This window comes from Aphelocoma coerulescens, chromosome 9 (genome assembly GCF_041296385.1).
Source record: "Aphelocoma coerulescens isolate FSJ_1873_10779 chromosome 9, UR_Acoe_1.0, whole genome shotgun sequence".
Taxonomy (NCBI): domain Eukaryota; kingdom Metazoa; phylum Chordata; class Aves; order Passeriformes; family Corvidae; genus Aphelocoma; species Aphelocoma coerulescens.
In genome coordinates this window covers 9,431,228-9,445,031 of record NC_091023.1, presented here as the reverse complement: position 1 = coordinate 9,445,031, position 13,804 = coordinate 9,431,228, and the positions used below count along the sequence as shown (strand labels likewise).

The following is a 13,804-nucleotide window of genomic DNA, read 5'->3' as shown; positions in this document are numbered from 1 at the left end:
AGGGTTTTGGGCAGCTGGGTTGGGGTGGTGTGTGGGCGGTGGTTTGAGGATCTCCCTGTTGGGTGCGGTTCCCTTCAGGAGCTGGAGCTTCTCAGGCCTGAACGTGTTGTCAATTGGCAGAAGCCGTGGGACGGCGAGGCAAGAGGGAGCAAGAGGAGCAGCGGCTTCGAGCTCAAGAGTGGAACGGCGAGGCAAGAGGGAACAAGAGGAGCGGCGGCTTCGAGCTCAAGAGTGGAACGGCGAGGCAAGAGGGAACAAGAGGAGCGGCGGCTTCGAGCTCAAGAGTGGAACGGCGAGGCAAGAGGAGCAGCGGCTTCGAGCTCAAGAGTGGAACGGCGAGGCAAGAGGGAGGTTGGAGCTGAAGAGGGGGCACGAGAGGCCCTCTGGGCAAAGGGCCTTCCTGGCATGGCCAGGGCACTTTCTGGGTGCCGCGGGTGGCTTTGCGCTGGGCGACCTCCCTGGGAGCAGGGCTGGTCTTTGCCGTCGTAGGCCTTTTGCCGTTGTGCTCCTTTGGCTGCCCGGAGAGAGGGACAACCCTGTAAGGAGGGTGAGAGCCCCTGTCTCCGCACCTGAGGGGGGAAGCAGAGCTCTCCCGGCCCCCAGCCCACCCTCTATGCAGGGCAGGGCCTTTTCCCCAGCCCCGGCAGCTGTCTGCCTGCCGCTGGCCCGCGGCCAGCGTGACCCCCTGTACTCGGGGCGCGTCACAGCCTTCGTCCCTGTGCCAGCCCTGAGGCGCCTCGGCGTGTCGAGGCCCCTGTACCCTCCCCACAGTGCGGGGGCAGGTCTGATGCTTTCCTCTCCCGCTCAGCGGTAGGGATGGCTCCCCAGCAGGTTGGCTGCACAGAACTTGCTCCCTCTTCTGGGACTGTCTTCCCCTCCCCTGTCTCCCCTTAGTTGGTGTGCGTGAGCAAGCGTGCTTGTGCTTTGGCCCCCCTTTAGACACAGAGCAGCGTAGCTTAGACTTCCCAGGAGGGAAAGAGGAGCTCTGTGCAGCCACTGGGAGGTCCCCAGAAACGCACGGGTGGAGAAACCGTCCGGCCTTGCTCCTGCTTTCTGAGGACGGAGCGCAGCCGCTTAGCGGTAGTGTGGGCAGCGTGACCCGCCCGTAGCCAGGGCCTGGGTCTCTGCGTATGCTGCGTGGCCTCCAGTCCTGCTGGTGACCTGCCAGCGTGCCGGCCCTGTACTCGGGGTGCGTGTCACGGCCTTGTGGAGCCCTTTGTCCCCAGGAGCAGCCCCAGGTCCCTGTGAGCAGGCCTAGGGAGGCTGCTTTAGCCAGGTGACAGGAACGAGCACTCCCTGGCCCTTGCGAGGCTGCGGGTTTAAGAAGTGCTGTGCCGCAGGGCGTAGTCCCGCCTTTGGCACTGTTTTGGGCTGGTGTGGCCTCCCTGCTTCCCTTGTTGAGGAGGCTCCCAGGGCTCCTGCAGACGCCTGTGTTGCCACACCGCGGCCAGGCTCCGGCCGGCCCTGTACTCAGGGCGCAGGCCGGAGCCTGTGCTCTGTGGTGCTTGTTGGGGGTGCCGGGCTGCGGGGGGCGGCCCTCTAAGTGGGGTTGTGTGCGTCCCCCGCCCTCGGCGGGCGGTTGGAGGGACCCCCTGTAATCAGGCGGGTATCCCTGGCCCCAGCCTTTCAGAGGCGTGGGGCCAGGAGTCACGGGGCCGGGCGTGTGCCCTCCCTGTACTCAGGGCTGGGGTCCCGGCCCCTCGGCTTTAGGCCGTCAGCTCGACTGCCTGACTGCAGAGTCTCGTTCCCGTCACCGTGGGGGAAGGCCGAGCTCTGTGGCCCCCTGGGTGTCGACCGGCCTGTAAGCGGGCTGTGGGTCTGGGAGCCTTTGTGCCCCCTTCAGCTGGCAGCCTGCGTGGGGCGAGCGTCCCCTTAGTGGGGAGTGCCCCAGAACTGGAGAGAAGGAGCCTCCGTAGGCCTTGGGGACCAGGGCTGCCCTGTAAGTCGGGGCCAGTGCTCTGGAGTCCCAGGCACTTTGCAGTCCAGGCAGCGGCTTGAGCCCCCTATAAGCAGGGGTACAGCCTCTATGGCCGCTGCTTTGCATGCCCAGCTTCATTTGCCCAGAGGGCCTGGCTCCCAGTACCACGTGGGACTGCGCCGGACGTCGCGATAGTGAGTCAAGCTGAAGCGGGAGGGTTTTGGGCAGCTGGGTTGGGGTGGTGTGTGGGCGGTGGTTTGAGGATCTCCCTGTTGGGTGCGGTTCCCTTCAGGAGCTGGAGCTTCTCAGGCCTGAACGTGTTGTCAATTGGCAGAAGCCGTGGGACGGCGAGGCAAGAGGGAGCAAGAGGAGCAGCGGCTTCGAGCTCAAGAGTGGAACGGCGAGGCAAGAGGGAGGTTGGAGCTGAAGAGGGGGCACGAGAGGCCCTCTGGGCAAAGGGCCTTCCTGGCATGGCCAGGGCACTTTCTGGGTGCCGCGGGTGGCTTTGCGCTGGGCGACCTCCCTGGGAGCAGGGCTGGTCTTTGCCGTCGTAGGCCTTTTGCCGTTGTGCTCCTTTGGCTGCCCGGAGAGAGGGACAACCCTGTAAGGAGGGTGAGAGCCCCTGTCTCCGCACCTGAGGGGGGAAGCAGAGCTCTCCCGGCCCCCAGCCCACCCTCTATGCAGGGCAGGGCCTTTTCCCCAGCCCCGGCAGCTGTCTGCCTGCCGCTGGCCCGCGGCCAGCGTGACCCCCTGTACTCGGGGCGCGTCACAGCCTTCGTCCCTGTGCCAGCCCTGAGGCGCCTCGGCGTGTCGAGGCCCCTGTACCCTCCCCACAGTGCGGGGGCAGGTCTGATGCTTTCCTCTCCCGCTCAGCGGTAGGGATGGCTCCCCAGCAGGTTGGCTGCACAGAACTTGCTCCCTCTTCTGGGACTGTCTTCCCCTCCCCTGTCTCCCCTTAGTTGGTGTGCGTGAGCAAGCGTGCTTGTGCTTTGGCCCCCCTTTAGACACAGAGCAGCGTAGCTTAGACTTCCCAGGAGGGAAAGAGGAGCTCTGTGCAGCCACTGGGAGGTCCCCAGAAACGTACGGGTGGAGAAACCGTCCGGCCTTGCTCCTGCTTTCTGAGGACGGAGCGCAGCCGCTTAGCGGTAGTGTGGGCAGCGTGACCCGCCCGTAGCCAGGGCCTGGGTCTCTGCGTATGCTGCGTGGCCTCCAGTCCTGCTGGTGACCTGCCAGCGTGCCGGCCCTGTACTCGGGGTGCGTGTCACGGCCTTGTGGAGCCCTTTGTCCCCAGGAGCAGCCCCAGGTCCCTGTGAGCAGGCCTAGGGAGGCTGCTTTAGCCAGGTGACAGGAACGAGCACTCCCTGGCCCTTGCGAGGCTGCGGGTTTAAGAAGTGCTGTGCCGCAGGGCGTAGTCCCGCCTTTGGCACTGTTTTGGGCTGGTGTGGCCTCCCTGCTTCCCTTGTTGAGGAGGCTCCCAGGGCTCCTGCAGACGCCTGTGTTGCCACACCGCGGCCAGGCTCCGGCCGGCCCTGTACTCAGGGCGCAGGCCGGAGCCTGTGCTCTGTGGTGCTTGTTGGGGGTGCCGGGCTGCGGGGGGCGGCCCTCTAAGTGGGGTTGTGTGCGTCCCCCGCCCTCGGCGGGCGGTTGGAGGGACCCCCTGTAATCAGGCGGGTATCCCTGGCCCCAGCCTTTCAGAGGCGTGGGGCCAGGAGTCACGGGGCCGGGCGTGTGCCCTCCCTGTACTCAGGGCTGGGGTCCCGGCCCCTCGGCTTTAGGCCGTCAGCTCGACTGCCTGACTGCAGAGTCTCGTTCCCGTCACCGTGGGGGAAGGCCGAGCTCTGTGGCCCCCTGGGTGTCGACCGGCCTGTAAGCGGGCTGTGGGTCTGGGAGCCTTTGTGCCCCCTTCAGCTGGCAGCCTGCGTGGGGCGAGCGTCCCCTTAGTGGGGAGTGCCCCAGAACTGGAGAGAAGGAGCCTCCGTAGGCCTTGGGGACCAGGGCTGCCCTGTAAGTCGGGGCCAGTGCTCTGGAGTCCCAGGCACTTTGCAGTCCAGGCAGCGGCTTGAGCCCCCTATAAGCAGGGGTACAGCCTCTATGGCCGCTGCTTTGCATGCCCAGCTTCATTTGCCCAGAGGGCCTGGCTCCCAGTACCACGTGGGACTGCGCCGGACGTCGCGATGGTGAGTCAAGCTGAAGCGGGAGGGTTTTGGGCAGCTGGGTTGGGGTGGTGTGTGGGCGGTGGTTTGAGGATCTCCCTGTTGGGTGCGGTTCCCTTCAGGAGCTGGAGCTTCTCAGGCCTGAACGTGTTGTCAATTGGCAGAAGCCGTGGGACGGCGAGGCAAGAGGGAGCAAGAGGAGCAGCGGCTTCGAGCTCAAGAGTGGAACGGCGAGGCAAGAGGGAACAAGAGGAGCGGCGGCTTCGAGCTCAAGAGTGGAACGGCGAGGCAAGAGGGAACAAGAGGAGCGGCGGCTTCGAGCTCAAGAGTGGAACGGCGAGGCAAGAGGAGCAGCGGCTTCGAGCTCAAGAGTGGAACGGCGAGGCAAGAGGGAGGTTGGAGCTGAAGAGGGGGCACGAGAGGCCCTCTGGGCAAAGGGCCTTCCTGGCATGGCCAGGGCACTTTCTGGGTGCCGCGGGTGGCTTTGCGCTGGGCGACCTCCCTGGGAGCAGGGCTGGTCTTTGCCGTCGTAGGCCTTTTGCCGTTGTGCTCCTTTGGCTGCCCGGAGAGAGGGACAACCCTGTAAGGAGGGTGAGAGCCCCTGTCTCCGCACCTGAGGGGGGAAGCAGAGCTCTCCCGGCCCCCAGCCCACCCTCTATGCAGGGCAGGGCCTTTTCCCCAGCCCCGGCAGCTGTCTGCCTGCCGCTGGCCCGCGGCCAGCGTGACCCCCTGTACTCGGGGCGCGTCACAGCCTTCGTCCCTGTGCCAGCCCTGAGGCGCCTCGGCGTGTCGAGGCCCCTGTACCCTCCCCACAGTGCGGGGGCAGGTCTGATGCTTTCCTCTCCCGCTCAGCGGTAGGGATGGCTCCCCAGCAGGTTGGCTGCACAGAACTTGCTCCCTCTTCTGGGACTGTCTTCCCCTCCCCTGTCTCCCCTTAGTTGGTGTGCGTGAGCAAGCGTGCTTGTGCTTTGGCCCCCCTTTAGACACAGAGCAGCGTAGCTTAGACTTCCCAGGAGGGAAAGAGGAGCTCTGTGCAGCCACTGGGAGGTCCCCAGAAACGCACGGGTGGAGAAACCGTCCGGCCTTGCTCCTGCTTTCTGAGGACGGAGCGCAGCCGCTTAGCGGTAGTGTGGGCAGCGTGACCCGCCCGTAGCCAGGGCCTGGGTCTCTGCGTATGCTGCGTGGCCTCCAGTCCTGCTGGTGACCTGCCAGCGTGCCGGCCCTGTACTCGGGGTGCGTGTCACGGCCTTGTGGAGCCCTTTGTCCCCAGGAGCAGCCCCAGGTCCCTGTGAGCAGGCCTAGGGAGGCTGCTTTAGCCAGGTGACAGGAACGAGCACTCCCTGGCCCTTGCGAGGCTGCGGGTTTAAGAAGTGCTGTGCCGCAGGGCGTAGTCCCGCCTTTGGCCCTGTTTTGGGCTGGTGTGGCCTCCCTGCTTCCCTTGTTGAGGAGGCTCCCAGGGCTCCTGCAGACGCCTGTGTTGCCACACCGCGGCCAGGCTCCGGCCGGCCCTGTACTCAGGGCGCAGGCCGGAGCCTGTGCTCTGTGGTGCTTGTTGGGGGTGCCGGGCTGCGGGGGGCGGCCCTCTAAGTGGGGTTGTGTGCGTCCCCCGCCCTCGGCGGGCGGTTGGAGGGACCCCCTGTAATCAGGCGGGTATCCCTGGCCCCAGCCTTTCAGAGGCGTGGGGCCAGGAGTCACGGGGCCGGGCGTGTGCCCTCCCTGTACTCAGGGCTGGGGTCCCGGCCCCTCGGCTTTAGGCCGTCAGCTCGACTGCCTGACTGCAGAGTCTCGTTCCCGTCACCGTGGGGGAAGGCCGAGCTCTGTGGCCCCCTGGGTGTCGACCGGCCTGTAAGCGGGCTGTGGGTCTGGGAGCCTTTGTGCCCCCTTCAGCTGGCAGCCTGCGTGGGGCGAGCGTCCCCTTAGTGGGGAGTGCCCCAGAACTGGAGAGAAGGAGCCTCCGTAGGCCTTGGGGACCAGGGCTGCCCTGTAAGTCGGGGCCAGTGCTCTGGAGTCCCAGGCACTTTGCAGTCCAGGCAGCGGCTTGAGCCCCCTATAAGCAGGGGTACAGCCTCTATGGCCGCTGCTTTGCATGCCCAGCTTCATTTGCCCAGAGGGCCTGGCTCCCAGTACCACGTGGGACTGCGCCGGACGTCGCGATGGTGAGTCAAGCTGAAGCGGGAGGGTTTTGGGCAGCTGGGTTGGGGTGGTGTGTGGGCGGTGGTTTGAGGATCTCCCTGTTGGGTGCGGTTCCCTTCAGGAGCTGGAGCTTCTCAGGCCTGAACGTGTTGTCAATTGGCAGAAGCCGTGGGACGGCGAGGCAAGAGGGAGCAAGAGGAGCAGCGGCTTCGAGCTCAAGAGTGGAACGGCGAGGCAAGAGGGAGGTTGGAGCTGAAGAGGGGGCACGAGAGGCCCTCTGGGCAAAGGGCCTTCCTGGCATGGCCAGGGCACTTTCTGGGTGCCGCGGGTGGCTTTGCGCTGGGCGACCTCCCTGGGAGCAGGGCTGGTCTTTGCCGTCGTAGGCCTTTTGCCGTTGTGCTCCTTTGGCTGCCCGGAGAGAGGGACAACCCTGTAAGGAGGGTGAGAGCCCCTGTCTCCGCACCTGAGGGGGGAAGCAGAGCTCTCCCGGCCCCCAGCCCACCCTCTATGCAGGGCAGGGCCTTTTCCCCAGCCCCGGCAGCTGTCTGCCTGCCGCTGGCCCGCGGCCAGCGTGACCCCCTGTACTCGGGGCGCGTCACAGCCTTCGTCCCTGTGCCAGCCCTGAGGCGCCTCGGCGTGTCGAGGCCCCTGTACCCTCCCCACAGTGCGGGGGCAGGTCTGATGCTTTCCTCTCCCGCTCAGCGGTAGGGATGGCTCCCCAGCAGGTTGGCTGCACAGAACTTGCTCCCTCTTCTGGGACTGTCTTCCCCTCCCCTGTCTCCCCTTAGTTGGTGTGCGTGAGCAAGCGTGCTTGTGCTTTGGCCCCCCTTTAGACACAGAGCAGCGTAGCTTAGACTTCCCAGGAGGGAAAGAGGAGCTCTGTGCAGCCACTGGGAGGTCCCCAGAAACGCACGGGTGGAGAAACCGTCCGGCCTTGCTCCTGCTTTCTGAGGACGGAGCGCAGCCGCTTAGCGGTAGTGTGGGCAGCGTGACCCGCCCGTAGCCAGGGCCTGGGTCTCTGCGTATGCTGCGTGGCCTCCAGTCCTGCTGGTGACCTGCCAGCGTGCCGGCCCTGTACTCGGGGTGCGTGTCACGGCCTTGTGGAGCCCTTTGTCCCCAGGAGCAGCCCCAGGTCCCTGTGAGCAGGCCTAGGGAGGCTGCTTTAGCCAGGTGACAGGAACGAGCACTCCCTGGCCCTTGCGTGGCTGCAGGTTTAAGAAGTGCTGTGCCGCAGGGCGTAGTCCCGCCTTTGGCACTGTTTTGGGCTGGTGTGGCCTCCCTGCTTCCCTTGTTGAGGAGGCTCCCAGGGCTCCTGCAGACGCCTGTGTTGCCACACCGCGGCCAGGCTCCGGCCGGCCCTGTACTCAGGGCGCAGGCCGGAGCCTGTGCTCTGTGGTGCTTGTTGGGGGTGCCGGGCTGCGGGGGGCGGCCCTCTAAGTGGGGTTGTGTGCGTCCCCCGCCCTCGGCGGGCGGTTGGAGGGACCCCCTGTAATCAGGCGGGTATCCCTGGCCCCAGCCTTTCAGAGGCGTGGGGCCAGGAGTCACGGGGCCGGGCGTGTGCCCTCCCTGTACTCGGGGCTGGGGTCCCGGCCCCTCGGCTTTAGGCCGTCAGCTCGACTGCCTGACTGCAGAGTCTCGTTCCCGTCACCGTGGGGGAAGGCCGAGCTCTGTGGCCCCCTGGGTGTCGACCGGCCTGTAAGCGGGCTGTGGGTCTGGGAGCCTTTGTGCCCCCTTCAGCTGGCAGCCTGCGTGGGGCGAGCGTCCCCTTAGTGGGGAGTGCCCCAGAACTGGAGAGAAGGAGCCTCCGTAGGCCTTGGGGACCAGGGCTGCCCTGTAAGTCGGGGCCAGTGCTCTGGAGTCCCAGGCACTTTGCAGTCCAGGCAGCGGCTTGAGCCCCCTATAAGCAGGGGTACAGCCTCTATGGCCGCTGCTTTGCATGCCCAGCTTCATTTGCCCAGAGGGCCTGGCTCCCAGTACCACGTGGGACTGCGCCGGACGTCGCGATGGTGAGTCAAGCTGAAGCGGGAGGGTTTTGGGCAGCTGGGTTGGGGTGGTGTGTGGGCGGTGGTTTGAGGATCTCCCTGTTGGGTGCGGTTCCCTTCAGGAGCTGGAGCTTCTCAGGCCTGAACGTGTTGTCAATTGGCAGAAGCCGTGGGACGGCGAGGCAAGAGGGAGCAAGAGGAGCAGCGGCTTCGAGCTCAAGAGTGGAACGGCGAGGCAAGAGGGAGGTTGGAGCTGAAGAGGGGGCACGAGAGGCCCTCTGGGCAAAGGGCCTTCCTGGCATGGCCAGGGCACTTTCTGGGTGCCGCGGGTGGCTTTGCGCTGGGCGACCTCCCTGGGAGCAGGGCTGGTCTTTGCCGTCGTAGGCCTTTTGCCGTTGTGCTCCTTTGGCTGCCCGGAGAGAGGGACAACCCTGTAAGGAGGGTGAGAGCCCCTGTCTCCGCACCTGAGGGGGGAAGCAGAGCTCTCCCGGCCCCCAGCCCACCCTCTATGCAGGGCAGGGCCTTTTCCCCAGCCCCGGCAGCTGTCTGCCTGCCGCTGGCCCGCGGCCAGCGTGACCCCCTGTACTCGGGGCGCGTCACAGCCTTCGTCCCTGTGCCAGCCCTGAGGCGCCTCGGCGTGTCGAGGCCCCTGTACCCTCCCCACAGTGCGGGGGCAGGTCTGATGCTTTCCTCTCCCGCTCAGCGGTAGGGATGGCTCCCCAGCAGGTTGGCTGCACAGAACTTGCTCCCTCTTCTGGGACTGTCTTCCCCTCCCCTGTCTCCCCTTAGTTGGTGTGCGTGAGCAAGCGTGCTTGTGCTTTGGCCCCCCTTTAGACACAGAGCAGCGTAGCTTAGACTTCCCAGGAGGGAAAGAGGAGCTCTGTGCAGCCACTGGGAGGTCCCCAGAAACGCACGGGTGGAGAAACCGTCCGGCCTTGCTCCTGCTTTCTGAGGACGGAGCGCAGCCGCTTAGCGGTAGTGTGGGCAGCGTGACCCGCCCGTAGCCAGGGCCTGGGTCTCTGCGTATGCTGCGTGGCCTCCAGTCCTGCTGGTGACCTGCCAGCGTGCCGGCCCTGTACTCGGGGTGCGTGTCACGGCCTTGTGGAGCCCTTTGTCCCCAGGAGCAGCCCCAGGTCCCTGTGAGCAGGCCTAGGGAGGCTGCTTTAGCCAGGTGACAGGAACGAGCACTCCCTGGCCCTTGCGTGGCTGCAGGTTTAAGAAGTGCTGTGCCGCAGGGCGTAGTCCCGCCTTTGGCACTGTTTTGGGCTGGTGTGGCCTCCCTGCTTCCCTTGTTGAGGAGGCTCCCAGGGCTCCTGCAGACGCCTGTGTTGCCACACCGCGGCCAGGCTCCGGCCGGCCCTGTACTCAGGGCGCAGGCCGGAGCCTGTGCTCTGTGGTGCTTGTTGGGGGTGCCGGGCTGCGGGGGGCGGCCCTCTAAGTGGGGTTGTGTGCGTCCCCCGCCCTCGGCGGGCGGTTGGAGGGACCCCCTGTAATCAGGCGGGTATCCCTGGCCCCAGCCTTTCAGAGGCGTGGGGCCAGGAGTCACGGGGCCGGGCGTGTGCCCTCCCTGTACTCGGGGCTGGGGTCCCGGCCCCTCGGCTTTAGGCCGTCAGCTCGACTGCCTGACTGCAGAGTCTCGTTCCCGTCACCGTGGGGGAAGGCCGAGCTCTGTGGCCCCCTGGGTGTCGACCGGCCTGTAAGCGGGCTGTGGGTCTGGGAGCCTTTGTGCCCCCTTCAGCTGGCAGCCTGCGTGGGGCGAGCGTCCCCTTAGTGGGGAGTGCCCCAGAACTGGAGAGAAGGAGCCTCCGTAGGCCTTGGGGACCAGGGCTGCCCTGTAAGTCGGGGCCAGTGCTCTGGAGTCCCAGGCACTTTGCAGTCCAGGCAGCGGCTTGAGCCCCCTATAAGCAGGGGTACAGCCTCTATGGCCGCTGCTTTGCATGCCCAGCTTCATTTGCCCAGAGGGCCTGGCTCCCAGTACCACGTGGGACTGCGCCGGACGTCGCGATGGTGAGTCAAGCTGAAGCGGGAGGGTTTTGGGCAGCTGGGTTGGGGTGGTGTGTGGGCGGTGGTTTGAGGATCTCCCTGTTGGGTGCAGTTCCCTTCAGGAGCTGGAGCTTCTCAGGCCTGAACGTGTTGTCAATTGGCAGAAGCCGTGGGACGGCGAGGCAAGAGGGAGCAAGAGGAGCAGCGGCTTCGAGCTCAAGAGTGGAACGGCGAGGCAAGAGGGAACAAGAGGAGCGGCGGCTTCGAGCTCAAGAGTGGAACGGCGAGGCAAGAGGAGCAGCGGCTTCGAGCTCAAGAATGGAACGGCGAGGCAAGAGGGAGGTTGGAGCTGAAGAGGGGGCACGAGAGGCCCTCTGGGCAAAGGGCCTTCCTGGCATGGCCAGGGCACTTTCTGGGTGCCGCGGGTGGCTTTGCGCTGGGCGACCTCCCTGGGAGCAGGGCTGGTCTTTGCCGTCGTAGGCCTTTTGCCGTTGTGCTCCTTTGGCTGCCCGGAGAGAGGGACAACCCTGTAAGGAGGGTGAGAGCCCCTGTCTCCGCACCTGAGGGGGGAAGCAGAGCTCTCCCGGCCCCCAGCCCACCCTCTATGCAGGGCAGGGCCTTTTCCCCAGCCCCGGCAGCTGTCTGCCTGCCGCTGGCCCGCGGCCAGCGTGACCCCCTGTACTCGGGGCGCGTCACAGCCTTCGTCCCTGTGCCAGCCCTGAGGCGCCTCGGCGTGTCGAGGCCCCTGTACCCTCCCCACAGTGCGGGGGCAGGTCTGATGCTTTCCTCTCCCGCTCAGCGGTAGGGATGGCTCCCCAGCAGGTTGGCTGCACAGAACTTGCTCCCTCTTCTGGGACTGTCTTCCCCTCCCCTGTCTCCCCTTAGTTGGTGTGCGTGAGCAAGCGTGCTTGTGCTTTGGCCCCCCTTTAGACACAGAGCAGCGTAGCTTAGACTTCCCAGGAGGGAAAGAGGAGCTCTGTGCAGCCACTGGGAGGTCCCCAGAAACGCACGGGTGGAGAAACCGTCCGGCCTTGCTCCTGCTTTCTGAGGACGGAGCGCAGCCGCTTAGCGGTAGTGTGGGCAGCGTGACCCGCCCGTAGCCAGGGCCTGGGTCTCTGCGTATGCTGCGTGGCCTCCAGTCCTGCTGGTGACCTGCCAGCGTGCCGGCCCTGTACTCGGGGTGCGTGTCACGGCCTTGTGGAGCCCTTTGTCCCCAGGAGCAGCCCCAGGTCCCTGTGAGCAGGCCTAGGGAGGCTGCTTTAGCCAGGTGACAGGAACGAGCACTCCCTGGCCCTTGCGAGGCTGCGGGTTTAAGAAGTGCTGTGCCGCAGGGCGCAGTCCCGCCTTTGGCCCTGTTTTGGGCTGGTGTGGCCTCCCTGCTTCCCTTGTTGAGGAGGCTCCCAGGGCTCCTGCAGACGCCTGTGTTGCCACACCGCGGCCAGGCTCCGGCCGGCCCTGTACTCAGGGCGCAGGCCGGAGCCTGTGCTCTGTGGTGCTTGTTGGGGGTGCCGGGCTGCGGGGGGCGGCCCTCTAAGTGGGGTTGTGTGCGTCCCCCGCCCTCGGCGGGCGGTTGGAGGGACCCCCTGTAATCAGGCGGGTATCCCTGGCCCCAGCCTTTCAGAGGCGTGGGGCCAGGAGTCACGGGGCCGGGCGTGTGCCCTCCCTGTACTCAGGGCTGGGGTCCCGGCCCCTCGGCTTTAGGCCGTCAGCTCGACTGCCTGACTGCAGAGTCTCGTTCCCGTCACCGTGGGGGAAGGCCGAGCTCTGTGGCCCCCGGGTCTTGACCGGCCTGTAATCGGGGTATTGGGCTAAGAGCATGAGATATCAGTGGGATGCACATTTTAAGGAATTCTTTTGTAACTTTGAAAAATTATTTCCTCTTCACAAAGATTTATTTATCTTGTAGAAAGGTAACATTGAGGCAATGGAAGGTGAGCGTGATATATCTTTGCTGTCCCCATAGCAAAGAGGAAGCCCTTGTTCCGTGTCCCTGAGATCATGCTCTTGTTTGGTTGGTTATCTCTTTAGCGGTTCAAGAAGTGTGTGAAAGCAAGACTCTGAGCTGTACTAGGGTATGTAAGAATTTACCTAAAGTTAGTTAGTTTAGCTTTGAAGTGTATTTAGGTTTCAAGTTAATGTGCAAACAACCCTTACGATAATAAAGCCAATGTTAATGTTACAGCACATATATCCCTAAATTTCAGTAAGAGCAGACGCAGGCGCCTCCTTTTGTCCAAGTCTGTGCTGGTCAAGCTCCTCTCCGCTGTGAGGTCAAGGAGATGGAGGCTCCCTGGGTACTGGGCAGAGACAGCCTCCAGCCAGCTGCTCTCTGCAGTGCAAACCTCACAGCACAGAGTGGGCTCAAGGCTGGGGACAAGGAGATGCTTCCCCAGCATAGCAGGTTGAGGGCTGAGCTGGGTTTACAGGATGGTGCTGAGAACACTTGGGTGAGTCACTGGAGGGATTCAAGGCTTCCAAACCCAAATGTACAATCTGTTACCACTGGCCCGGGACACCAGCATAGTACGGCAGGATGGGGCTCAACCACCGGGGTACTTCTTATCACAGAGTATCTGTGGGATTTTCAGGCTCTGGGGGTGGAAAACCACTGGGTGGGAAAACCACTGTAGCTCTGCTTGCCCCTGACTCCCTCTATTCTACAGACTGGGAGGTGTGGAGGACAAGCAGTATTTTTCTCATCACACAGCCCAAAAATAGCAGCTGGCCTTAATGCAGGCTTTTTCTCTAGCCACATTCTTCTAATTAGCTGCATGAAGGCCAACCACCATCCATTCACCACAGAGCAAGATAGAAATACTGAGCAGAACTGCGAGGTCACTCATTTAACCTCAAGAGTTTAATCTTCCGATTCTGCCTCCATGAGTAAGGAGTGGGACAGCCTCTGGCCTGGTTAATGTCATAAGTGAATTAGCAGCACCATCCATAGGCTTGCAGAAGGAAGGAAAATCGGGGCAGTACCACACAAGGAAAGGAACTTCTGTTGATTTATCCCAAGCTTTCTGGAAGGGTGGGCAGGCAGGCTACATGTGAGCAGAGCAGTCACGGGACTTAGCAGGTACGATTTTATAATGCATTTTCACCCCAGCAATTGTAAAGATTGTTAAAGGTGGGAGACCAACAGCAGTGAGAAACAGCTGGAGAAGGAAAACTGGTTTCAGTAGCATGAGATTTCACATATACCTTTTGTTATGAAGCAATCATCAATTTCAGAAGTCCCAATTCAGTGTGAAACTTTTAAGTGATGGTTCATTTACACAGGGTTAACTCCAGCCTGCAAGGGCCATCTAGCTGCATGGAAACCTGTTTCTGAACCCAGATCTGCTAATTTTCTGTACATCTGATAAACAGACATTCTGCTGGCTCTCAATCCAGCACTCTGACATTGTTGGGGCTCACCATGCTCCTTGGGGCCTGATCACTCATGCAGCTCTGGCTGTAGCACTGGGGGATCCCTCCTACACAAGCTCATTGTCCTGCTGTCCCAGGCAGCCACTTCACATGACTCCATCCGTCAATCAGCCACCATGTCCTTGCATTGAATTAATTACAAGTGCAGTAGACAGGTCCATCCTCAGATGGATCAAACACCTGGTGAATGTGATGCCCACCACTTA

The 13,804-nt window shown here is 63.7% G+C and overlaps 2 protein-coding genes across 2 annotated transcripts; both read right to left on the bottom strand.

Annotated features, from left to right (window-relative positions):
• Window positions 1-2,206: 2,206 nt before the first annotated feature.
• Window positions 2,207-6,171, bottom strand: LOC138114856 (collagen alpha-1(I) chain-like). The gene is made up of 4 exons (XM_069024809.1): window positions 5,870-6,171; window positions 4,685-5,707; window positions 3,738-3,986; window positions 2,207-3,575 (listed from the first exon to the last, which is right to left on the bottom strand). The coding sequence occupies exons 1-4, from the start codon at window positions 6,169-6,171 to the stop codon at window positions 2,207-2,209; spliced, it is 2,943 nt and encodes a 980-aa protein (XP_068880910.1).
• Window positions 6,172-8,304: 2,133 nt separating this feature from the next.
• Window positions 8,305-11,987, bottom strand: LOC138114855 (collagen alpha-2(I) chain-like). The gene is made up of 4 exons (XM_069024808.1): window positions 11,839-11,987; window positions 10,730-11,752; window positions 9,836-10,084; window positions 8,305-9,673 (listed from the first exon to the last, which is right to left on the bottom strand). The coding sequence occupies exons 1-4, from the start codon at window positions 11,985-11,987 to the stop codon at window positions 8,305-8,307; spliced, it is 2,790 nt and encodes a 929-aa protein (XP_068880909.1).
• Between the last annotated feature and the right edge of the window lie 1,817 nt (window positions 11,988-13,804).